The 25,544-nt window shown below is 47.6% G+C and overlaps 1 protein-coding gene across 2 annotated transcripts in view; it reads left to right on the top strand.

Annotated features, from left to right (window-relative positions):
* The first annotated feature begins 9,297 nt into the window (after positions 1-9,297).
* The window catches only part of CCDC15 (coiled-coil domain containing 15), a 35,987-nt gene continuing 19,740 nt past the window's right edge, over positions 9,298-25,544 (top strand). The window contains exons 1-6 of one of the 2 annotated variants that reach the window (XM_032767133.2): positions 9,299-9,648; positions 14,077-14,226; positions 15,536-15,745; positions 17,643-17,759; positions 21,325-21,489; positions 24,178-24,297. In XM_032767133.2, coding sequence (XP_032623024.1) covers positions 9,454-9,648; positions 14,077-14,226; positions 15,536-15,745; positions 17,643-17,759; positions 21,325-21,489; positions 24,178-24,297 — 957 coding nt within the window. In that variant the 5' untranslated portion in view covers positions 9,299-9,453. Of the gene's footprint in view, positions 9,649-14,076; positions 14,227-15,535; positions 15,746-17,642; positions 17,760-21,324; positions 21,490-24,177; positions 24,298-25,544 lie in introns of both variants that reach the window. The other variant, XM_075073582.1, reaches the window with a different exon arrangement.

The following is a 25,544-nucleotide window of genomic DNA, read 5'->3' as shown; positions in this document are numbered from 1 at the left end:
TTGCCCCATGCCTTGGCGCCCGCTGTTCTCAGCCCTTCACTTTCCTGTGGTGGATTGTGTTACGATACTTTTCATTCTAATGTCAAGCCTGAAACTTGTTGATAGCCAATTGATCCATTGTTCTGTGTCCCACTGTGTCACTAATTTAAATAACTCCTTTCCCTTACTACACCCAAGTTTCTTTCTGGAAAGGTCTCCTGATTCCCAGCCATGCTTAGTTGTTGACCATCAACTTCTGTGCGATGTTCAGGTTATAGTTTTAAGAATGGACATGGTTTCTACTGCGTCACCACACTGAAAATAAACAAACTACCGCTCTGTCCGGTACTCTTAATCCCTCCACAGTTATGTTACAACAAATACACGTCCCCTGCACACTTTTCCAGAGGGGTTACTACAGTATATATCATCTAAGGATGTCTTCTGCATTAACGACTCTCATAAGACCTGAATTGTCTTCCAAAATAAACAGTTCATAAAGGGTGCTGCCCTCGACAGGATCATTGGCAGGGCTGTGCTGGGGGGTAGAACTGCAGGAAGAACAACGCATGAGTGGTTTACATGCAGGTCACCTTTTCTAACTTCGACAGACTATGCAGTACTAGAGGAAAACAGGAATTCAAGAAAGGAGGTAGGCTTACTGCAGCAAGGGAGACTTTGGAGGACTATAAGATGGAACGGTGCGCCAAGGCCTAATACAAAGGGCCCTGCCATGACTATTCGATTTTGTTGGAAGAGATAGTAAGATGCATATAGGAGCACAAAGTCTAAGGAAGATTATCATCTTTTAGGAAGCTGACAATCATTGAAACTCCAGTGAGATTACCACCAGAAGATGATCTAATCCTGCGCCGGCATTACCAACATTGCACAACCGGGCAACATCCACAGGCAGAACCAGCCAAAGCCCGGAACTCAGGTCTAAGCACAACAGGTTACTCAACAAAGCATAAGCTTTCTGAGCCTCCCAAATTTAGCGCACCAGCAAAAATTAGGAACAGGTGAACGACCTTCCCCAAACCGCACGCGAGAGGGACACACACTTAGGATTCCTCATCAAGCCAGTATTGCCTCTGATTAACATCCTATCCACTAGATCACCCTCGCATTTGTCCCACATACAAGGCTGATCCCACAGCCAATGCATACACGGGACTAGGGCTGTGTATCTGCTTCGCAGGTTAGCAGCATTCCCAAGTCACGTAGGAAGCCAGACCCCTTCATCATCAGCCCTGTCAAAAACAATGATAAACAGACAACGTCAAGGGGACGTAGTTGCTAGCGCCAAAAGCAATAACACATAGCCCCTCAGAGCCCCAGCACACCCCGCAAGAAGCAACCCGAGGCCTGCTGCCCCTGCTACATCAGACATCCCCTACACCAGCCCCAAATCTAGGTCCCATGCCCCACACCAATCCAAGCATCAGACACCTCATCCGTATAAACCCCAGCAAAACTACAACCCAGCACCCCTTGCCCACACCAGATACACCCCTACAACCCTACTCCCACAGTCAGCTTAACTCCTAACCCAGCAACCCCTGCCATTGTACACCCCATTTAATCTCACATCCATAACAAAACAATAAACCAGCACATGCTGGCCCCCAGACGCCCATAAACCCACCTTCCATAAACCAGACCCCATGCCACCCCACAGACCAAACCATAACCAAGCTTTGCCTCCTTCCAGACACCCCCATCCCACTTTCCAACGGAAAGGCGCACCCAGCCCCCTCGGCCACACCATGACACCCATTGCCCACCCCCACAGGACTAGAACCTACCCAGCACGCCTGGCGCCGCCCTGACACGGCCAACCCATCCCCACAGACCAACCCAACCCAAGCACCCTTCGGGCCACACCGACACCAACCACCAACCCCACAGACATACCGTGAGGCCGAGGCACCGACCTGCCCCCCCAAGACACAGCCAACCCGACGCCCCACAGACCAACCAACCCAGCACCCCCCACCGACACCCTCATCTTCACCCAAACAAAAACCAACCCAAGCACCTCCGGCCACACCAGACACCAATCCCACCCCCACAGCTACCTAGCCCAGCACCGCCATGCCCCCCGACACCCAAACCCACCCCATAAACCATTGCCCGCGCGCCGTAACCCCCCCCCGCTACCCCGCCGGCCACGGCGCGCCTAAGCATTCCCTATTTCCACCATGGCAACTCATGCACCTCCAGCCCACCCGCTCTTCAGCGCGCACCACGGCCCCGAACCCGGAAGCAGCTTCGCCCAACCGACGCACCTCTTCGAAACATCCAGGCGCCGCTTCCGCCCGCGCCGCTTGACACCCCAGACACTTCCCCTTCCGCCCCGCTCGCCGCCTTGGCGCGCCCCCAGCAGGAAGGTCAGCGGCTTGCAGGTTATTGCGCCTGGCGGTTGCGGCGGAGGCGCGGGGGGGTGGGCGCGCAGGCCGAAGCGAGGTGGAGCGCGGCGTGGCGGGCAGGGCGCTGGCGGGAGTCGCCGGGGACCCTGGACGGTGACCGCGGGGCTGGGCGCTGCGCAGCTGTGCCGTGGGGGCGGCTGGAAGCCGTACGCCAAACGAACCCTGTTATGTGGGGGAGCGGGTCACCGCACAGGCTTGCTGCGCAGTTCACCCCCTGCAGCTCCAGCGCTCTATCTGCTGGTGGCACACCCCTAACAAGGTCCACCCCACAACAACCCTACCAACCCTCCTGCCCTGCCCCCACCCTACGCCGCTGCTTCCTAGACCGGCCACTAAGCCAGGCCCGAAGCCTCGGCTCGGGCTGTTGGGAGACGGGGGCGTTGAGCCTGGGACAGGAGTTTGGGCTGGTGTGCCCTCGCGAGGCACTTTTAGCTCCAGCTGCCGCACCTTTGGGCAGTGGGAGTTCGGGGTGCCAAGAGGAGTTGGACCGGGGGCTCCCAGGCATGAGCCCTGCAGCATTCGGGCAGGGAGTTGGGGATGCAAGGAGGGAAGTAATAGGGGGGGCTCCAGGCTGAGCTTCGGGCATGCGGGAAGTATGGGGTGCAAAGAGGGAGTTGGGAAGAGGGGCTCCAGGCTGAGCCTTGGGGCAGGGAAGTTAGAGGTGCAAGGAAGAGAGTTTGGGGAGAGAGGCTCCAGGCTGAAGCCTAGGCAGGGAGTTGGTCGGTGGCTGGTTCGGAGATATGATGTTATGTCGGGCTAGGTTTTGTGGCTTGCTTTGTTTAGAATTACTCCAGAGCTTGTGTTGGCCCCGCGCGCACCTGTTGGGACTGCCGTAGGAGGCGTAGTTAGGGGGGCTCCCAGACTGAGCCATGGAGGCAAGGAGTTGGGGGTGCAACAAGAGGTGGAAATGGGTGGACGCGGCCGGGCATCCAGGCTGAGCCCTTGCCAGAGGGGCGAGGTGTTGGGGTGCAGAGAGGGCAGTTGGAGGGGGAGCTCCCGGCTGACGCCTCGAGCGCAGGGAGGTGTGGTGCACAGTGAGGATGTTTGACGCGGAGGGTCCAGGCTGAGCCTGGCTGAGGTACAGGGATTGGGGATACATATAGTGCAGGTTAGAGACAGTGTGAAGAGAAGAGAGAGGAGGTGGAGTATGCTCTTAGAGTATTCAACTCTTGATGGGCGTAAGCACTTAGGTAATGCAGAGGGAGTTGAGGGGCTCAAGCGACTGTGAGGCCTAGGCAGCGGAGTTGGGTGCAGGAGACTATTGCCGGGGCTCCAGTGCTGTGAGCCTGGGAGGACAGGGACTTGCGGCGATGCTCAGAGAGAACGCGTCTTTCTGTGGAGAGGGGAATCCAGTGCCTGTATGCCTGAGGCAGGGATTTGCGGGTTGGTGCACGAGACGGGTTAGGGAGCATTATTACCTCAGTATGATTTTTTCAGGCTCGGACAGGGGCGAGCAGTGTGGAGGTTGCCAGTGAGCGGAGTTAAGGAGTCATACCAGGCTGAGACCGTCGGAGGCGAGAGCTTGGGGTGCAGGAGGGAGAGTTGGAGGGGCTCCAGCTGAGCCGAGCGTGCAGGGAGCTCTGGTGGCGAAGTCTCAGAGGACTGTTTCGGAACTGCGGTGCCTACCCAGCTGAGCCTGTGGGCAAGATGCGAAAGTTGGCTCGGATGCGTGCGAAGCAGAACGTGGGATTGGGGTTAGCCGGAGAGGTCATGGTGGGGCAGGCGGAGTTTGGGTTGCCATTGAAGGGTTCAGGGGGGGGTGTGGGAGGGAGTTCAAGCTGCAGGCTTTGGCTAGAAGGCACTTACCTCAGCAGCCGCAGAGCGGTGCATATCGGGCAAGTGGCTCACAGGCGACCAGGCTCTGCACACGTCCCTGCCTACAAGCATCACCCCCACGTTCCCCATTGCATAGCCAAGTGGGAACGTGGGCGGTCGGTGCGGGTGGGGGGCGCTGTGCGCAGAGATGCCTCTGCTGCCCATCAGACTTTTAGTGGTCTAAAACCTCCCGGATGGCTTCAGTGCCTCTGGGTCAAGCCCAATTCCAGGAGCACTCCCAACTAAGCGCCAATGAGGGTATGAGTGTCCCCAGCCCAGGCAAGAGTGACCCAGGCAGAAAAAAAAGAAACCAAAAAAAATGCGGACAACGCTGACCACATAATTCCTCACAATTATAGTATGAACATAAAAGACCAGAAAACTCCTGTGTCACAGCTGCAATAGCGACCTATTTATGAGACTGACGATTGCGGGTCCTTGCCAGACAGCCCCCAGACCGGTTCAGGGATTGCTGCTCTGCGTCTCCGCAGGTAAGTGCGCTGGCTAGTGGTCACTATATACCAAATGCACAGCAATATTGGCTGACCAGCTTTCCTGATCGCCCCAGTTATCGTTCTGCTGGGCTCAGATTCTATGATACAAGACAGCTAGGTGAGCTCAGCGTTCCAGAGGGTGCAACTGACTAGTTGATGCGGATTTTAACTTTAACTTCGTATAAGGTCACAGGTTAGTATCGATGTCTCCTGTGTGGCGTGTATACAGCTTACCTTACAAGGTATACGAAGCCAATGAGCTTCGCTGGGACAATGCTAGTTCCCAACACAGTGATCATGAGCGAGCTGTTAATAACTGATCCTCAGTCTGTTGAATGCCCTTATTTAAACCTAGTGCTCCCACTCTAGCTGCTTCAATGTTTCCTGCCCCTGCCCATCCCGTCTCTGTTGGTTGTTCAAGTTGTGCGTATATCGAGGTGCTCAGCACTTTATAAAGGCATTGCAACGAACACCTATTAACTCTGTCTATCATCCATTCTGTGCATACACACTGGCACGCCGAATGACTTGACTGTTCTATATATTCTGTTTACATAGATGCATCTTCGTTGTTACAGAACACCTGCTCACATAACGATACTCCGTATGTTGAGCCCTGTTGTGATTTAGTTCAATATCATCGACATAGCCTAGTGTTCCTTACTTGGACTGCGCATTGACCCCCACGTATCTTTCTTGGCGTGCCAGTTGTTGGCCTCCATTGCAGATGCTGGTGACGTAAAGAAGATTTGTGTGTGCCACAAATATGCTAGTGAATTATGGTATAAGTTGACCACTATACCTGGCCCATCTTCTGCCCGAGACACAAGAAGCACCAGAACAAAATCCTGTAGGCGCAAACCTAGGCTGTTTCTCCATAATATTCAGTCGAACAAGCTTCTGGGCTGTGTCTGGCAGGCCCTTCTTCACTTGCCCCGTTCTTAACCACTTCGTCCTGCTGTACTATAGTCGTCACTTTCTGTCACCCTCTATTGGCTCACTGCCGTTAGTTGCGGGCGAGTTCTGGAATCTCGGGCTCTGAGTCTCCTCAGAGTGTCGAGTGGCTTTACGGTAAGCTTACGGAAAGGGACCCGCCAATATACGAGAGTACTGGTTATTAGATCCAATAATTGACTAAGCTCTAAAGTTGGTTAGTGGGTGCAGCGAGGTCATCTGCGTTTAATTGCATCTCCTAATTGATGTACTACACTGCCAGTACTCCTCCAGTTTGCTCTGCATCTGCCTTCTCTTGTACCCACACATACTGATCTCGCTAGCTTAGCCTTCCTAAGGAGAAGCAATGGCCGAACCTCGCTGGGGCCGTTATCGCTCTGTACGTTACAGCGTGGACCATATGTGACAGGTGCGTCGCCTTCAAGCTGAAGCCTACTTCTGCAAATCAGACCGCAGTAAGTTTCACCAGGCTTACTCCTTGAGGGCGCTAGCTGCTGAGGCTAAGTACTGCCACTGTTCTCATCTAGCAAAAGCCCTTGGCAGCTGAACCCTATCCCACTACCCCCAACCCCCGTGACCCCTTCTGCCTCCCAAATCCCCGTCGCCACAAGCCCGCTGGACCTCTCGTCAGATATCGTCATCCTGCCTAAACACACTCCATACATTCCTCCCACCCCAACTCCCTCTTAGACCCATGCTACATGACGTATGCTGGATGCGCCCCACGCCCTCACGCCTATACCTCGCGTGTACTTCTCTTGCCGACCCCAACTCCCGCTCGCTATTAAAGCCTCAAGCCGAGGAGCCTCTCCCCACATAAATCTTCCCTACCTCATGTTCACCCCTCACTCTCACAACCTGCATTGCTCTTGATCCTCGAGCCTGGAACGAGCGGCACACCTCTTAATGTCGCTCTCAATTCCAGTTGCACGAGGCCTCACCAACACCCTACCTGTCATCCCGGCCCTCTATTTTGTACTTACTTTTAACTACACTCGCACCAACCCTTGTGCTCCCACCACTCTCCGATCTCTACTCCAAAGGCTTCAGGCCGTGAGGAGCCATCTCTCACTCTTCTTTCTCCCCTTAATATCCACTCCTTGACATTTCTCCGAATATCACACTGCTCTCTCTTAAATATGTGAGATCTTCAGCCCTGGAGTCAACCTGCCCAGAAAATTCTCCTCCTTGCTACGGCACCACACATACCCCATGCCCGTGCCTATGTCCTGGAGATCCCCTCACCCTGCTTCACTGAAGCTACTGTGTCGCCGTGTCAGCGCTGCCACAATCTAGATAATGCTCACCAGTCCCTACTGTAAACATCTATCAAAACAGCTCACCACACCCATACTACTCTCCACCTCCAAACTCTTCCATGATTAGGCCGCCTGTGCTACCGTCTCTTTGAGCCCACCCCCCAGCCAAAATCATACCGACTCACTGCACATTCTCGTACCAGAGAACTCCAGGGCTGCCCCACACGATCCAATAAAGGGACTTAGCGGCTGCTGTGGCAACAGCCCCGTGAGCAATTAGAGCCCCCCCTCCAAATGCCTCCTGCGACTCCCTTAGACAAATCTCCTCAGCCCTAGGGGACATCAAGCACTACGAAGCCTCCCTCCGCGTCATCTGACCTCCTCTTGCACCCCAATCCACTAGTCGCGCGCCTCGCTGATAGTGTGTCCCCCCCTAACTGTCTCCGTGCACCTCCACACATTCGCTTGTCTCCCTGACACTCATTGACTCTCTTAACGTGGCAGCCCAAACGACCCTCTCTCACCACTCCATCCACTGCGCACCTCAGGCATGCAGATGTGCGAGCGCGCCCCCAAGCACAGGAGCTCCCTCCTGCCAGGTCGCCCACACCTCCCAACTTACACAATTGGCTCACCTGAGAGCCTCACCTCCCAAAACTCCCTCTTGCACCCCAACTACCACCTGAATGCCCCCCGGTGACTGCCTCACGCCTGGACCCCCACCCCTATAGAATCACCATCGCTGCACCTCACACAACCTTCCCATGCCCCACGTGGGCTTCTCTGATACCGTCAGGGACCCTCCCCGCCTCTTGTCGCATCCAACATCCACGCTCTATGGACGCACCCCATCTCTCCTCCGCATGTCACTGCCCGGCGGCGCACTCACGTCTATAGCAGATGCCCCCTCCACCCAGTACCCAATAACCCCTAGCCTCCTTGGCTTGTCACGAGCAACCCATACCCACCCCGAAGCTGAGTTGAGCGGGGTGCCTTGCTTGCCCTGTTGTAGCAGCTGCCTGGCTGAGCACAGCAGCGGCAGCGGTGTGTTGGGTTTGTGGCAGCGTGACCGTGGCACCCGCAGGCGCTGGAGAGCCAGAGCAGAGGAGGGGCTGCATTAGCCTGTGACGTGGCCTCCACATCCAGGGTTCAGTTTGGTGTCAACGGCTCCCTAGCCCCAACTGCACTCATTGCAGGCATGCGTCTAGCCCCTCGTGTTCCAACTCAGGACCAGCTCTTCTGTCAGGCCTTGCCCGCACGGGCTTGCCACCTGTCCCTGGCCTTGGCGCCATCCGCGCGTGCTGCCAACGCTGACCAATAACCAGCCCGACCCAGCGCTGGGGGACTCCCGCAAGGCGTTGAGGCGAGGCTGGGATAAGGGGGTTGTGCCCTGGGTGGTCCAGCGAAAACCCCGACTGAGGACGTATATAACTCGGCGGTCCTGTGCGGGATTCAACATCGTCGGCTTGGCGAAGCTGCTTCTCTGGAGTTCGCGGCATCGTAGGTAAGCGCGTGAGACTGGGCGTGTGGACGGGGGATGTTGACCTAGAGAGGTTGCGGAGTGAGTCGTCTCGCAGTGTTACGATTGTGCGCGTAGGGGTCTCGTAGCGGGGGTAGGGTGACTCTCTGTCTATTGGGCGGCGGGTTCGGCCCCGGCGCGGGGCTGGTTTATGTGGGTGGGTTGGGGTCGTGGGGGGGCAGCCGGTGATGCGGGTAAGGGTAGGTTAGTCTGTGGGGGTGGGATATGGGTGTCTGGTGTGGCCGAGGGGTGCTGGGTTGGTTTTGTTGGGGTGAGATGAGGGTGTCGGTGGGGGGTGCTGGGTTGGGTTGGTCTGTGGGGGTGGGTTGGTGTGTCTGGGGGGGGGCAGGTGGTGCTGGGTTAGGTTAGTCTGTGGGGGTGTGGTATGGGTGTCTGGTGTGGCCGAAGGGTGCTGGGTTGGGTTGGTCTGTGGGGATGGGTTGGCGTGTCTAGGGGGGGCAGGCGGTGCTGGGGTAGGTTAGTCTGTGGGGGTGGGATATGGGTGTCTGGTGTGGCCGAGGGGTGCTGGGTTGGTTTTGTTGGGGTGGGATGGGGGTGTCTGTGGCAGGAGGCACTGGGTTAGGTTGGTCTGTGGGGGTGGGCATGGGGCTGGTTTATGGAGGTGGGTTAGGGCTGTCTGGGGGCCAGGCAGTGCTGGGTTAGTTTTGTTAGGGTGAGATGGGGGTGTCTGGCAGGGGTGCTGGGTTAGGTTACTCTGTGGGGGTGGGTTAGGGGTGTCTGGTGTGGGCAAGGGGTGCTGGGTTGGTTTTGCTGGGGTAGGATGAGGGTGTCTGGACTGGGATTGGTGTGGGGCAATGGGCTAGTTTGGGGCTGGTGTAGGGATGTCTGTGGCAGGGCAGCAGGCACTGGGTTGCTTTTGCGGGGGTGTGCTGGGGTTGGGGGCACTGGGATGCTTTTGGCTAGAACTATCCCTTGAGTTGTTGTTTTCATTGTTTTTGAACAGGGCTGTGGATGAGGGGCTGGCTTCCCACGTGACTGGGATGCTGCCACCTGCGAAGCAGCAGCCCTGTGCCCGGAGCATGGCTGTGGGACAGCCTGTAGGGGACAAAGCGAGGTGTCTGTGGATGGCAGTGAATCAGGCAGTACTGGCTGAGAGGAACCAGAGTGTGGCCCCTGTGGGGGTTTGGGTGGAGAGCGCCCAAGCTGGTGGCAAATGGGAGGAGAGCATTGCTTTTGTGAGTACCCTGTCTGAATGCTTTGCCTGTTCCGCTGTTTGCTTTCTCCTGATTGTTCCCTTGACAATTTTGGTAATCCAGGCCAGGATTAGATCATCTCTGAGTGGGAATCTCAGCTGGAGTTCAGATTGTAGCTTCTAAGTATTCTTCCTTGACTTTGTGCTCCTTATTCCTCTACTCTTCCCCAGAAATCTGATAGTCATGGCAGGGCCCTTTGTATTCTGCGATTCCACAGCTCCAAAGTCCTCCCTTGCTGCAGAATCTATTTTATTGAATTCTGTTTCTAGTACTCATAGTTGTGAAGTTAGAAAAGGTGACCTGCATGTAAACCAGTGCAGCGTTGTTTTCCTGAGTTTACAGACAGCCTGAAATGATACCTGTGAGAGACCTGAACTGTTCATTTCATCTTAAGGAGTCGTTAATGCAGAAATCCTTAAGATGATAATCTGTAGTACCCTGGAAAATGTGCAGACAAGTTCATTTTTTTTGTAACTAACTGTGAATTAAATACCACAGCGGCTGTTTGTTTATTTTCATGTTTAACTCAATAAAACCTCCATTCTTAAAACTTACCTGAAACATCCACAGAATTTTCACCTAAGCACTGCTGAATCTAGAGACCTTCCAGAAGAACTTGGATGTAGCTAAGGGAGAGGAGTTATTTAAATTAAGTGCCAGTGGGGACACAAGAACAAATGGATATAAATTGGCTATCAACAAGTTTAGGCTTGACATTAGATGAAAGTTTCCAACCACCACAGGAGTGAAGTTCTGGAACAGCTTCCCAGGGGAGCAGTGGGGGCAGAAAACCTAACTCGCTTCAAGACTGAGCATGAAATGTTAATGGAGGGGATGGTATGATGAGACTGTCTACAATGGCATGTAACTCATCTGTGACTGCAAGTAGCAAATATATCCAATGGCTGGTGATGGGACATCAGTTGGGGAGGGCTCTGAGTTACTACAGAGAATTCTTTTCCAGGTGCTGGCTGGTGGGTCTTGGCTACGTGCTCAGGGTCTAACTGATTACCATATTTGGGGTTGGGAAGAAGTTTTCCCCAGGTCAGATTGGCAGAGGCCCTGAGGGTTTTTTGCCTTCCTCACTTACAGGTTTAAACTAGTATAAATGGTGGTTTCTCTGTAACTTTAACTCTTTAAATCATGATTTGAGGATTTCAGTAACTGAGCCAGAGATTAGGGGTCCATTACAGGTGTGGGTGGGTGAGGATTTCTGGCCTGCAGTGTGCAGGAGGTCAGACTAGAATTATGATGATGATGGTCCTTTCCGGTATTGGAGTCTATAAGTATGCTGTAGCAGGCTTTGGTTTGTATGTGCATCCTTGCCCTTACTTGTCTCTTTCATTGCTTTTGCCCAGAGATCGGTTTTGTTTTCTTTTTGTATAGCATCCTCAACCAAGTGGAAGACGGCACTGTCCCCCTTGTGTTTACTTTGATTGTGCTAGAAAGACACATTTGTTATGAGCAGGTAGAAACTGAAATGTGCTCTTTCGGCCCAGCACAAAATTCTACTCTAGTGGGCACAAGGGCTGCCACGCATAACTGTCTCTCTCAATGAAATGAGTAGCCCGTTTTACAGTACTCCTCTGGTAGGAAACAGACAGGAGAATAGTAGGCTTTGATATGCTGGTGTTTTGAGGTTCCTTATTTTGACTTTTTAACTAACCCATACAGCAAACCAATCAGCAATGGCCTTGTGATTTTTCTTTTGTTTTTTACTAGCATATTTACAAATAAATACACATGGGCGGCATATGACACCTGCATTTGAGGAGGCTGAGTGCAAGTGCCACAAGCTCCCCAGAAGTAGGGGCGGCAATGGTGCCTCAACTGTAGCCCTGCGCTCTTGGTCTATCCCGAAGAGGGTGGAGAGGTGCGGGGGTCTCTGGGAGAGAGGCAGTGTTGGGACAGGAAGAGGTGGAATGGGGGTGGAGCCTCTTGGGGAAAAGGCAGAGCAGGGGCAGGAAGAAGATAAGCAGGAGTGGGGCCTCGGGGCAGAGCATGAATGGGGACATGGCTCGGGTGCCCTTTCAGCAGCGGCTGGCAAAGGCGGCGGGCTGGCATGCCTCCAAAGGGAGGTGTGCCTCATCCTGTTTGGGGAGGCTTAGCTTCCCCTGACCTTTTATACCCTCTGCCGATGTAAATACACACACAATTCACTAGTAGGTTAGGTGTTGTATTCAGGTATGGACAAATGTTCATAGATTCTGACTGCAGCATTGTTAAACACAAGTATTTGGTGCAGTCATATGTACTGATGTGCAATTCTTACATACCATAAGAGCATGATACAGAATTATCATTTGTTTGTTTGTTTATCAAAATATGCAATATACTTTGTATAATGACCACCACCTATGCAAGTCAGAGACTGGCTTTGTTCTAAGTACAGAACAGCATTGCTCTAATTTGAGAGGCTTTTTATCATCTGTGTTACAAATGGGTCATTGACTAAGGCAGGGATTGGCAACCTTTTAGAAGTGGTGTGCCAAGTCTTCATTTATTCACTCTAATGTAAGGTTTTATGTGTCAGTAAAACATTTTAACATTTTTAGAAGGTCTCTTTCTATAAGACTATAATATATAACTAAACTATTGTTGTATGTAAAGTAAATAAGGTTTTTAAAATGTTTAAGAAGCTTCACTTGAAATTAAATTAAAATGCAGCCCCCCCCTCACCCCCCGGATCAGTGGCCAGGACCCGGGTAGCGTGAGTCCCACTGAAAATCAGCCTTTGGCACACGTGTTGTAGGTTGCCTACCCCTGGACTAAGGCTTGTTGTGCCATAAACTCCTCTTCACACTTTAATGAAGCTGCTTTCTGTTCCAGCTCTCATTTACTGTATGTTATGTAGGTACTTCATATTGTATTGCAACAGCAGTGTAATATGGTGATGTACGGCCTCTCTGCTGTTAATATTCAGTTGTTTTGTAGTTTTAGAGTTTTCTCTCTAAGCACATAACTTGAGTTTTACAAAATTTATTGGACGCTTTTCATATAGTTTGATATTTCTCTAAAGCTGGAGGCTTGTAGGTAGTCTCAAATAACTTGATTTCATCCTTTTCAGTAGAAGCGATGTTTACTTGAGCTCATTTAGTTGGTGATGATGAATAGAAATGTGTTAATACTTTGGATTGGAATGCTTTTGCTCAGTCTCACTCCAGCTGTCCTGCGTGCTTCTCTTCCTCATTTCCACTCTCCTTCACCCCTCTAATAGAATACACTTAGTACAAACACATGTAAACTAAAATAAATACAAATCTAGTCAAACACTATTAAAACAATCAGTGGAGGCACTGGCCTGACACAAGTCATCCTTGTTCATTGTGTGTGTGTTTTCTATCCCTTTCACTATCCTTTCTGTCTTGTTTGTTTAGGTTGTAAACCCTTTGGAACGAGAAACATCTTTTGCTCTGTCTTTGGTCAGTGCCTAGCACAATGGGGCATTAGAGCCTAAAATGCTATTCTAATACAAACAATCAGTAATTAGAATCCATTCTGGCCTTGATGGAAGGAGGGTGAAGAGTGAGTATTCTGGAGACAGTCTTAGAAGTTGTGTTTCTATTGTGGTTTTATGTGCTGTGACTTGTGTATCTTCATATTATACATGGAGCTTCATGGAAAAAGGTAAATCTAAAAGAAAATGACAGGGTTTTTTCCCGAGTTTTCTTGCAGTTTATCTAATTTGGGTTTGTGGTGTTGGATGCCTGCTCTTGGTGGGGTGCTAATGTTGAATTTAGGATATTTATACAAGTCATTGCTGGATGAATGGTCCTCATAAGTACAAGTGAGAAACTTCAAATTGCTGATTTATGTGAGTGTTTGTTTTCCATCAGATGGTGAAAATACTGTGAGAAGAGCAGGTCTTGCTTTATTTTGGCCCCGTAAGTTAGTTCCCTGATGTGTTGTTATAGATCTGGGATGGGTACATAAAACATTGTTGAAAGACCGATGTGGGACTTGCACTTGGCCTTAATGGAGACCACAATGGGTGTCAACCCTCAGTTTTCTGAGTTGGATTTTGTATCTTCTGTCAGTCTTTCTGAAGGCAGCTTCATGTCTGATTGCCCCACGAGTTACTTTATTAAACATGCCCCCTTTCTTTCCTTTTTTTATATTATGCATTTTGAAGGGGGAAAGTAAAGATTTCCACTTTGTAACATGATTTACTCAACCCATCTGTGCAGCTGTTACTGGATTCTCAGACCAATCTGTGTTATGCTGTCACAGTTTTAACTAATTGTATTTATCTTTAAACCAGAACATTGACACACATCCCTTTCCCTAGAAATACTGCTTGTCTGTAGGTTTATGTACGGGTCCCAGAGAGAGCCTTGATTTCAGCTTCTCTCTGTTGTGAAGCTGCATGGTGAAAAAGCTAACTTGAACATCTGCTTTAACCTGTTCCAGGCTTCAGCGTTTCAGGTTGAAGAGGAGCTAAAGGAGCAGCAAAAGGAAAAGGAAGAGAATCTGAAACGCTTCCAGGGGGAAGTGAGGCAGAGGGTGAATCAGCAAATCAAGATGAGGAGAAAGCAGCAGCTCCAGAAATCCTGTGAAGCGGTAGGGCAAACCTGTATCAACACCAGCCTCTGTCTGGTCTGATTCACACAAGGAGTCTTGCTTAGATGGTGACACTGCTTCAAAAGCAAACATTCCTGTGTAAATACAACCACTATTATATTATCTTAAGGCTTGTCTCTTAAGAAAAGTCAGGAGATTTGCAATTATTTCCACAGCTGCTTTGACTCTAGGCATCTTGCACAGACTTAATGTCCAGAGATCTATGTCCTAGTGAAGACCAGCAGGGAACTCCCCACTCACAACTGAAAACCATTGCTGAGGTGTCTATTACAGATATGACCCTTGCAGGATTCCTACTGTTATGTCTTGTGCACTAGTGTGTGACTGGCTGGGAACTTTCCTAGTTCTGTATTTTGGGTATTTCAGGTACTGGTAGTTGAGCATGAGCCTCCTCCCAACCTGCAGTACCTCTAGAACCTTCCTAGCTAGTTCCTTCTGACTGCAGTCTGCAGTGGAGCAATCTGGTTGAGCTACATGTTGCTGGGCTGGGCTAGCTCCTTGCTCTCTTCCCCATTCCCTTGCCTTGTCAGCAGAGGAGGAGAGGAAGAAGAAGAAAGAGGCATTGTCTCTGAAGAGCCATATTTTTGCCCTGCTTGTATCTTTGAACTCTGGCAGGAGGAGATGAACTAGGAAGGGAGGTTAGCACAGCAATTCCCTTTTTAATAAACTTGTTCCACATGTTCAGTTCCATGAGGGGTCACCTTTGTGATCTAAGGGGGCACTGACCTTTAGGTGCACTCAACCCTTGAGTGCAGAGCCACAGGGGCAACAGCCTCCAAAATCCATCTGCTCTTATACCTTTCTGTCATCACATGAATGAAAGTTCTACAGGTAGCACCTGTGACAGCAAACTGTCTACGTGTCAGAGGGGTAGCTGTGTTAGTCTGAATCTGTAAAAGCAGCAGAGAATCCTGTGGCACCTTATAGACTAACAGACGTTTTGGATCATGAGCTTTCGTGGGTGAATACCCACTTCGTCAGATGAATGTAGTGGAAATTTCCAGGGGCAGGTATATATATGCTAGCAAGCAAGCCAGAGATAACGAGGTTAGTTCAATCAGGGAGGATGAGGAACTAACCTCATTATCTCTAGCTTGCTTGCTAGCATATATATACCTGCCCCTGGAAATTTCCACTACATTCATCTGACGAAGTGGGTATTCACCCACGAAAACTCATATCCAAAACGTCTGTCAGTACGTGTGTGGATTTACTCAGTGAGTGACTTCGGTTAAATGGTTGTTCTGGACTTGTGTGTGTTTTTTTTTTTTCCCCTCTATCACTGCAGGCAGAAAAAGAAAGCTCTGTTGTGATGCGATGTTCAGAGTCTGCACTGCACTTGACCCCTAAGAGGAATACATGTGTGTATCGAAGTAATGCAGCATCTACCATCTGTAGTTCTGGTACCAACTTGATCCCTGTGCAGCAGCTTCATGCCAGTTGGGAGGAAGAGGGAAGAGAGAAGCAAAGCCAGTTATTCTATCAACAAGCCAACACAGTGAGTGTTTATTGACTGCCAACAATCTCACAGCCTCCATTTGTTGTATGCCCATAGCATTAAAACTTCTCCAACTATGATACAGGAGTACCCTGTTTTAGAACTGAGCTTGCGTATCATGAATGTAAAGGCTTTGCAGAGTACTCTGATACTTAGAATGACAAGGAAAGCATGTGTGTGAGTTCTCTTGTTAAAACTGGTTCATTACAAGATAACATTACAATGCTTTACTTCTCTTACCCTACTTTTACCTTTTTGTACATCTCACTCATGACACTTACCTGTTCGTGAGGTGAAAGACAATGGTATGTTTTTTTTAGTTTTGTTTTTTTACTCCAGTCTCTCCTTTTATGGGCTGGTTGTCATTGTGTTTACATTCAATACTTTGTGGTGGTAAAGTACAAAGCTATTATATAGGTAACTTTTTTTGGATTCTTGATATTGTTGAGGTTCCATTTAGTCATAATTTTAGTATTAAAACTAACAACAAATATCCCTATTAAGAATGCTGCACTTAAATTTGATCCATCGTTAGTTTAGCGGAGATGCAAGCATTCCCTTTTGTGAAAAACTTCCAAAGTGAAGTAAAGCCTCCATAAAATAAAGGTTCTTCCCCTCTGGTGTGTGTCATTGGGTCGAAGGCACTAGATGGAGTCATCTCCCCACTGACATTCTGCATATCCAGGAACAAAGGTGTGAGATAACTAAAGCCTTGTGGAACGTGTGAAGTGGGAGCTAGCTGCCTTTTTTTATAGTTCATAACAGTGCTTATGATTTATCTTGGCAGTTGAAAAAATTACTCGCTATCATCCCATGTGGGTGTGCTTGAGTTTAACAGTTCAGTTCCCAATCCAAATTCAGTGAAGTTTAGAGGTATCTGGGGCTTTGGTTCAATGTGCTCTCTAATTATGGTGTCTTTCTGTATCATAAGCCCCTAGACCTGCTTATATTAGAACAAGAATAAAAAAAGCAACAGAGTCCTGTGGCACCTTATAGACAACAGATGTACTGGAGCATAAGCTTTTGTGGGTGAATACACAAAAGCTTATGCTCCAATACATCTGTTGTCTATAAGGTGCCACGGGACTCTGTTGCTTTTTACAGATCCAGACTAACACGGCTACCCCTCTGATACAAGAATAAAAAAAGAAACCACCACTCTGGGTTAATGTTGCTCAGTATCTGTGTCAGTATATACATGAGCACACAGGACATTCAGAACTGGATCAGCTGGATCAAGGCGAACATCCAGCTTCTGGTACTGGCTTCTAACAGATATTTTAGAAGGTGAGGGGGTAAATCCCTCCTCCCTCTCATGCACAGGTTATTGGTGGTAAGAGAATTGAGGCTAAATTGACTAAAGCACAGGTTTTTCTCTGAGCTAGTCACACAGCACCTGTGATTGGGTAGCAGGAATGGGATCTAGAATGTCTCCTGTCTAGCCCCAAAGTCCAAATCTAAAACAGGTCAGTAGGAACCAAGTCAGGCTGTGACAGCTGTGAGGCACGTGAAACAAAACTGTTGGTGATCACATACTAATGGGCTACATCCCTGGCAATAGTAACAGACTGGGCAAGGAGTGAATTGGCCATCAGTGAAATTCTTTTTCTTACCAAGAACTGTCCTATGGATTAGAGTTGCAGTATGCTTGCAAGGTACTGTAGCTGCTTGTCATGTACCTGTCAGTGGATTACCTCCAACAGTCAAGCAACTGATGCTGCATTGCACCCTCAGGCAAAGTGCTAAGATGACTTTGGCCACTTTGAGTGACAACCACTTTCAGATGAGATGTGATCTACCTTGTAATGAACCTTTTGGCCTTCTCCTCATTTGTAGCAGCAAGCTGTCACTAAACTGTCAACCTGTTAGCACTTTGATCTGTCTTTCTTACTGGCAGCTTAGCAAAACTATGAAACAGGTCCGTCGCCGGCTAGCATCCTGCAAAACAGTGCCCAAAGGAGCAGGCCCACCCGAACTACCAGGAGGCATCTGGGGTGTCAGCCCAACCAGAAACGTAAGTAAGGGGCTGACTTAGCTCAGCCACTAGTAGAGTGATCATAAATTGCTCGTTGCACTGTGTGAAGATCCTGAGCCCTGTACAATCAGCCAACCACACAGTGCCGTGGATCTTTTCAAGAAAGGGGAAAATAAAATGGGTTATTGCTGTCACTTAATAATTTATTATCTCATGTTTAAATTCACTGGGGTTGAGAGACCCAAGGAGATGCCTTTGCAGTACGGAGTAGTGTGCCTAGACTATCCAGTTACTTTTTCTTCCCCTCTTATTAGTATTCATTCAGGTAAAACAAGCTCCACTGAAAACCACATGAAAGGGAACTTACTGAAATAACCACCATTAAAATACAGTCCTGTTCTGAATAATGATAGTAAAGATGGCTTCTCCTTGCCCATCAACCTTGAATATACAGGGAGCAGATATGCCAATGCTTTCACTTCTGTATGAGCAACCTCCTTTTACTCTACAGAGCCAACAGTTGAGAGAGACTCCAGGTCACCTTCTTCTTGTTTATCCAGTTCCAGGGCTAGCATTTCAAACACATCACATAGCTGTCTTGAGAGGGGCGGGCAGGGCGGGGCGGTTGTTTGTTTGTTTTTAAATCAGCCTTCCTTCCAGATCAACATTTCCTTCAATACCCCTCCTTTTAGAATGTGGAGTTTGCTTCCCAAAATGATGCTAGCCAAAGGCTCAGGGCTGGCTACATTCAGTCCTCCCCAAATGAAGGGTAAAAGGCCTGATGTTATGTGACCTAGCAAGACCCCCCCAAACCCAGTGCTTTATACCATTAGAAAATTGCAAGTGAAGGTTGTCAGTTCCTAGCTGCCCAAAGGGACCCAGTTTGTTTTAGAAGGCTTTTAAAATAGACACTTAGAGCGGTGGTTTTCAAACTTCATTGCACCAAGACCCCCTTCTAACAACAAAAGTTATTACATGACCCCAGGAGGGGGGGGGGGGCCCGAGCCCCTCCGTCCCAGGCTGGGGGGCCAAAGCCTGAGACTCACTGCCCCAGAGCCAAAGCCGAAGCCCAAGGGCATCAGCCCCAGGCAGGGGGCCTGTAACTTGAGCCCCACCACCCAGAGCTGATGCCTTTGGGGTTTGTCTTGGGCCCTGGGTGATGGGGCTTGGGCCTTGGGCCCCAGCAAGTCTAAGCAAGCCCTGGTGACCCCATTAAAATGTGCTTGCAATCCACTTTGGGGTCCCAACCCACAGTTTGAGAATCGCTGATGTAGAGAGATGCTTCTGGGTTATTGTTTGAGTTCTCTTGATGTGTGCACTACTGGGCTTGTGGTGCTTAAGGAGTTTGCCTTTATGGTGGAAGAACTACAAAAATAGCTTAACTACTGCCTTATCATAGCCAAGCTGTTTATGAACATGTTTCTCTGAAAGCCGTGGTGCATGGCAGGGTGAAATGGTACAAATGTTTTATTGGCACTTTTTTGGGATGCTAGTGGCCTCAATGCTTGTAAGTAATGCAGTCATTACATACATAAGCCAATAAAATTCTGTCTCATCTCTTGCAATTATGCATTTTTTATTGGTCTGGCCTGTTTCAAGAGTGTGTTTTTTCATCTGGCATAGAAACAGCAAAGTAGAACAAATCCTGAGTCCATGATACCTGGGTCTATGTTTTATCTTCCTTCATTTTCACAGATTCCCTTTAAGATTCACTGTATCTTCAGATATCGAGAGGGTCTGAATCAATATCTGGCCTGCTTCTCTGTGAACACCGTCTCTATCTTCCATGACCTGATTAAATGTGTTGAACGCTTCTGTGTTCAACAAAAGAATTACCCACAAATTCTTGTTCTAGGTTTTTTTCAGCTTAAACTAGAATCTGTTTTTGTTAGTGTGTTGCTGTGGATCCCATTGTAAGTGCCCACGTGCCTCGTGAATGCGAGATTTATCTTTTGGATAGTCATATCTGTCAGGGCTATGCTTGGGCTCTGTTCCTCCTTGGGCCCTGGTATTGGGGCATCAAGGATGGGGAAGCCATGACCCTCCAGTTCCCTCTTACTGCTGGAGATAGCGAGATAGAACTCGGTAAGTGTCCAACTCACTATTCTTTAACTTCAGCTAAGTTTGATATTCATTTTACTTGCTGAAGGAAACTAAAACAAACTAACTCAACCCATCTGGGCTAATTTCTGATGGACAGAATTTTGCTCCATTGTATCAAAAGGACCATGCCTTTTAGGGTGTCTCCTCACCTATTTAAGGCCACATCTAGCCCTTTGAAAATTCAGGCCATCTCATTGCAAAGACTCTTTCTAAGTGGCTCACACAATGTATTTCCACTTGCAGCAAGATAGCTGACAGACCTCTCCTTCCAGCGTTCAAGGCTCACTCTGTCAGGGCACAGGGATATGCCAATATCTGAGATCTGCATGGCAACACTGTAGAGCAGGTCACTGACCTTTGTCAGATATTCTGTCCTTGACCTCAAGGCTAGATCAGGTACCAAGTTTTGGAGAGCAGTGCTTCAATTTTTATTTGAAATGTCTCATTCCCGCCATCTAATGAGGAAACTGCTTGCCAGACGCCTGCTGTGGGATCCACACTGGCATTCTTAAAGAAGAGAGCTCAGTTACTTACCCTACAGTAACTGGTTAGTTGAGGCGGGGGATAGCTCAGTAGTTTGAGCATTAGCCTGCTAAACCCAGGGTTGTGAGCTCAATCCTTGAGGGGGCTACTTGGGGATTTAGTTGGGGATTGGCCCTGCTTTGAGCAGGGGGTTGGACTAGACGACCATCTGAGGTCCCTTCCAACCCTATGAGATGTAATCTGTGTAGATCTACTCCCCATCCCTGCTTTTCAGAATTCTCCAAAGCCACAGACTTTGTATTGGAAGGAACCAAGGGAGGTTTGTGGCTATACCACCCTTATGCTCTCAGATGGGAGCATCAGGAGGAACAGTGTGTGTGCACCACCCTGACACACACTGGTATTCACAAAACTCTGATCTCGGGTATACTTGCAGTGGGAACCACACTTACTACAACATCTCAAAGATTGATAGTTATTGTAGGGTGAATATCTTCTCTTCTGAGAGGTCTCAAGATTCTGCGCACCTTGATGTGACTCCAGAAACCTGCACATACAGCACCCTGTATTTGCCAACAGTTACTTTGCAAATGCCATGGGTAGTTCCTGTTTGTACCACAAATATAGATGGCTCAGATAGCGCCTGTTCTAAGTATTGAGAGAATCTGTAGCAGCAATTAGCAAGTGTTGTTTTGGTTTTTTTGGTGTTTGCGTCTCCTGCAACTGCAAAATGACATGCACAGAAAACCACTTCCTTTATTCCCACCAGCTAGTCACTTTTGCACTGTTGACAAGATTGTTCACCAGTTAAAATCTGCAGTGGCACTATTTCTTGCTCATTCCCCTCTACTGAAGTTCAAGCATGTCCTCTTTACAACCTGCCTAGTCTTCACTGTCCCAGAGAACAAATGTCCTCAGGTTGCTCTTTCACCCAAAGCTTACAGGGGTCTTATATTCATGAGCTGCTCCTGCATTGAAATAATGCAATTAAGTTTAAATCTAACATTTGTTTCCCCAGAAACTAGTGTCCTGCAGGCCAACTCCAGTGCATGGAGAAGAGTGTGAGGAGTTTCCTCTGGCAGGACATCATGACCTTCCCGCTGAATTACAAGACCAGGCAACAACCAAAAATAAGGCTGAGCAGGGTGATGACAACTTGTACTACAAACTAGAATTTGGAAAAGTAAGACATCTAAAATCCCAGATCTGATGTGACCAAGGCTGAGTCAGCCAGTCCTGGTGTCTCTAATTCTTGTCCTAAGTAAACGTGGTTTCTGGTCTTTCACTGCTGTTCCAGAACAGCTACTGCCTGAGCAGTGGTGACACACTGCCAGTTGACCTCCTAACCTGAACTCTAGACTCCAGATACAAGAATAGCATTTGTGGTGGTGACTTTTTTTTTTTTTACATGGGTATCTATTCATTCACTCAAGCCACTAAACAGCAAGTAGCTATTTAATTTTTATCACTGCCATTTTGAGCTGGAATTGAACCCATGATTACAGGTGAATATTCCATGCGAATCCAGGACAAGTACTTGTGACAGCATATTTAATGACTGGATTTTTTTTTCCTGTTTACAAGCAGGCTGATATATTTATATAAGCATTTGTTTGAATTTGATACTTTAGGCAAACATTTCACCCAATGGGTTGCTTATAAATTGTTTACTCAAAAATGGGAGTATTTACTATTTGTGCCAAGAATAGTTATATTAGACATGAGATGTTTGTATTTTTTGATCTGTGATTCGATTATAAATATTGAAGCAGGAGGACTTGAGCAAGTTCTGTCTGCTTCAAATACTTGCCTAAGTATTTGTGGGACTTCCACATCCTGAAAATATTCTTGTAAACAAGTACTCACTGGTACAAATGTTTGTGAAACTAAAAAAAAATGTGTTGAATATAACTAAGAATAAGCACGTGTAATGGAGCAGTTTGCAAGTAGCTTTTTGCAGTATCTGCACAGCTTTCGTGCTATGTCCCGTTACCAGAGGGCTTCAATCTCACTAAATTCCGTTTTTGATCCTTAAACAACGGTTATACAAGACAAATTGATGCATAAGTGGCCTTAACTTTGCACGAATGAACTGAAAAGTAATATTTCTGGCAGGACCCAAGTTCAGAGTTCATGTAAGAGTTAACCCAAAGTAAAACAGAAAGCTGCACTCCTATAGCAATGCTCTGACGGGATAAGAGCAAACTCCAAGACAGACTTATCCTTCCATAATAGGTGAGCACACAGAGAAATGCTTTGTCCTTAGTCAATCAGTGGTTGTGCAAACTTTAGTCACCTTCATTAACACACACAAGTTCACAAAAATACACGTTTCCAGACCTGATTCTTCAGATAGCATGCTCAAGAATCTCTTCTTCATTAGCATTCTCTGTGCCACCAGTTAGACATGTGTAGCTGAACACATTTGTATCTGTATATACAAACTTAAGCCCAGATCATGGAATTATTCTGTTTGTATTGAAAGGGCTCCTCTGGCTAAAGCATCACATTTACAACTGGCTTCCCACAGAGATGTCTCCAAGCCCTTGTGGGGAAAAAGAACATAAGACAGATGGGAGGATGGTCATGATTTGGCCACTGTACGAGTGCAGTGGCTTTACCTATTAAGATGTCTGCAAACTTCTTTAAGTCTTTGATCAAAAAATCCCCATCTTTCAGTGTGGAAGCACGACCCTGTGAACTGCATGAGTAAAAGTTTGCAGAATCAGATCTTACGTGTGAATGGAGAGGAAAAAAAAAGGGAAGTTTAGTGGTAGTGACACTACAGGGTCAAATGTAGCATGTTTGGGGACTTTAACTATACATCTCCATGTTTTTAAAAAGCTTTGAATGTCTCATAATTTTTCACTAGGACATTCAGAATTAAGGTCTTTAATTTGTCAGTTTGGGCTAACTGCGATGCTCTTGTAATGATTTTTGTCCTTATAATAAGTATAGAATCTCAGTGTTAACTGCATCTTGAACAAATTTCTGTCTGGGAATGTCTAATAAAATAAGTCACATACATGTGTGAAAAACAGTCGGAATCATATACTGTGCAAAAACATCCACTAATTTTCACATTAATTACATAAGAACATAAGAGTAGTCATACCAGGTCAGACCTATGGTCCATGTAGCCCCGTATCCTGTCTTCTGACAGTTGCTAGTGCCAATTGCTTCAGAGGAAATTAATACAACAGAGCGATTTGTTGAGTGATCCATCTACTGTTGTCCAGTTCCTGCTTATGGCAGTCAGATGTTTAGGAGGAACCAGAGCACGGGATTGTGTTCCTGACCATCTTGGCTAACAGCCATTGATGGACTTGTCCTCCATTAATTTATTTAATTATTTTTTAATCCAGTTATGTTTCTGGCCTTCTCAATAACCTCTGGTAATGAGTTCCACAGATTGACTGATTATTCTTTTTTTTTTTTAAGATATATTGTGCACAGAGCTCTGTAAGGGTATTGCACAATTTCTGGGCTAAAGTGGGGCAACTATAATTTCCAAAACCAATTATAGCCGTGAATAAAACTTCAGTTTGTTCCAAACTAAGATTTTTCTTTTATGTTTCTGTCCAAAACAAATTTCCATGGCAGTGTTACAAATGCCTGATTGTAGAAATGAAGATGTTTTCTCAACAATAATACTGGCACCAATGATCTTTCCTGTGTGCCATGCATAAAATTATCAGCAATGTCAATGCCCCATATTTTGTGTTTCATATGAATGGTGTACAGATCTTGTGTACTTAGTCAAAAGACCAGTGTTACTACTATAAAGGTGAACAGAAGTCTGTTGATACTCTGGCTTACTGAAAGTGCTGAGGCCAGTCGTGTCTTGATCCACTCCATATTTTTTTTTCAGCTTTATAATGGATTAATGAAGGCATCAGACCCTGCTGGATCATCTTCAGGATTGGGCACTGATTTCCAAGCTCCCCTTGTACTTTGGCCTGGGATAGACAAAGAAGAAACCAAGAAACAGGTATGTCAAATAGCATAAAGTCTTACTTGTATTTTCGGCATCTGCGTCTGAATTGTACCAAGAGCAGGGCACATTAGGAGACACTGCTGTTTTACTGTGAAACACCAGAAACTGGAATAATATATCAAAGCTGGTGGCATAGCTGTCAATACTATGTAATACTTATTAACACCTTTAAGGCTGTTGGTTGACTTCATACATGGAATCATTGGGGCAGTTGGAACCATAACTACGTAGTCTCAGTTGGTGCGATAATCCCTGCAGGATCCCACCGTTTAACTTACCACGTACACTGCCACAAAAGACGTACAAAACCACTGAAACACTGCATTCCAAGAGGAGCAGAGTACATGCTCGTCCCATGAGGATTTCTGTTCTCTTGCCATTTGGCTTCTTTCTAGGCTCCCTTTTTAGTTGCGAGGAGGGGATTGATACTTGTCTGTTGGACCTTAATGACCTGGACCTCAGTAGTGTATGGAATTGGCTCCTATGCAAGCTTTTCGTTCCTTTACACACAGGGCTGGCCTTAACTGCAAGCAAAGCCTGTTACTTTTCCATTTATGTATGTTGGAATCCAGACAAACTGCAAAGCGTGTAGAGTACAGCGTTGCAAGCAAAGTATCCACCTGTAATGGGCAGAGGTTTCTGTGGTCTGCCAAACCCAGAGTTGCCTAATGTAGCACTGCCCTGGATTTCAGCAGCAAAATTCTTCCAGAACATCTATTATAACAAAATAATTTTAACTGTACCGTGCAACGAATCTATGACCACTGTCTTTATGAAGCACCTTCAGGGTGCTTGGTATTGTACAATACACAGGATAAGCCATGCTATCACGTAATATTTAGTAACTATTAAGTATAGACCGTGTGATTGACACTGCACCAGAGATGACATGCTAGTCCATACCTTGCTCAGCTTACAACCTAGAAGACATAGGAAGATGACAACCACTGGGAGACCCAGAAGAGAGAATTATTTTAGTAGGTGCTTCTCCTCCCAATCCATTCCCTTTCACTGTCCACTTATATTAATGTAACATTTCCCTCTTGCACTTGTGAGCCTTGCCGTATTTTATACATAAGCTTCAAATGATAAACAGTTTGCTTTTATTCTTAAATTAACGACTTCTTACCAATTACTTTGCAACCACTGAACCCCTGAGGTCCAAAGAATCTTTCTTTCATCGCTTCTAAATGGTCTCTACCTTCTGTATATCAACCCTTCTGACTTGTTCCTCCACCCAT

This window comes from Chelonoidis abingdonii, chromosome 18 (assembly GCF_003597395.2).
Source record: "Chelonoidis abingdonii isolate Lonesome George chromosome 18, CheloAbing_2.0, whole genome shotgun sequence".
Classification (NCBI taxonomy): Eukaryota; Metazoa; Chordata; order Testudines; family Testudinidae; genus Chelonoidis; species Chelonoidis abingdonii.
This window is presented reverse-complemented; position numbering and strand designations above follow the sequence as displayed.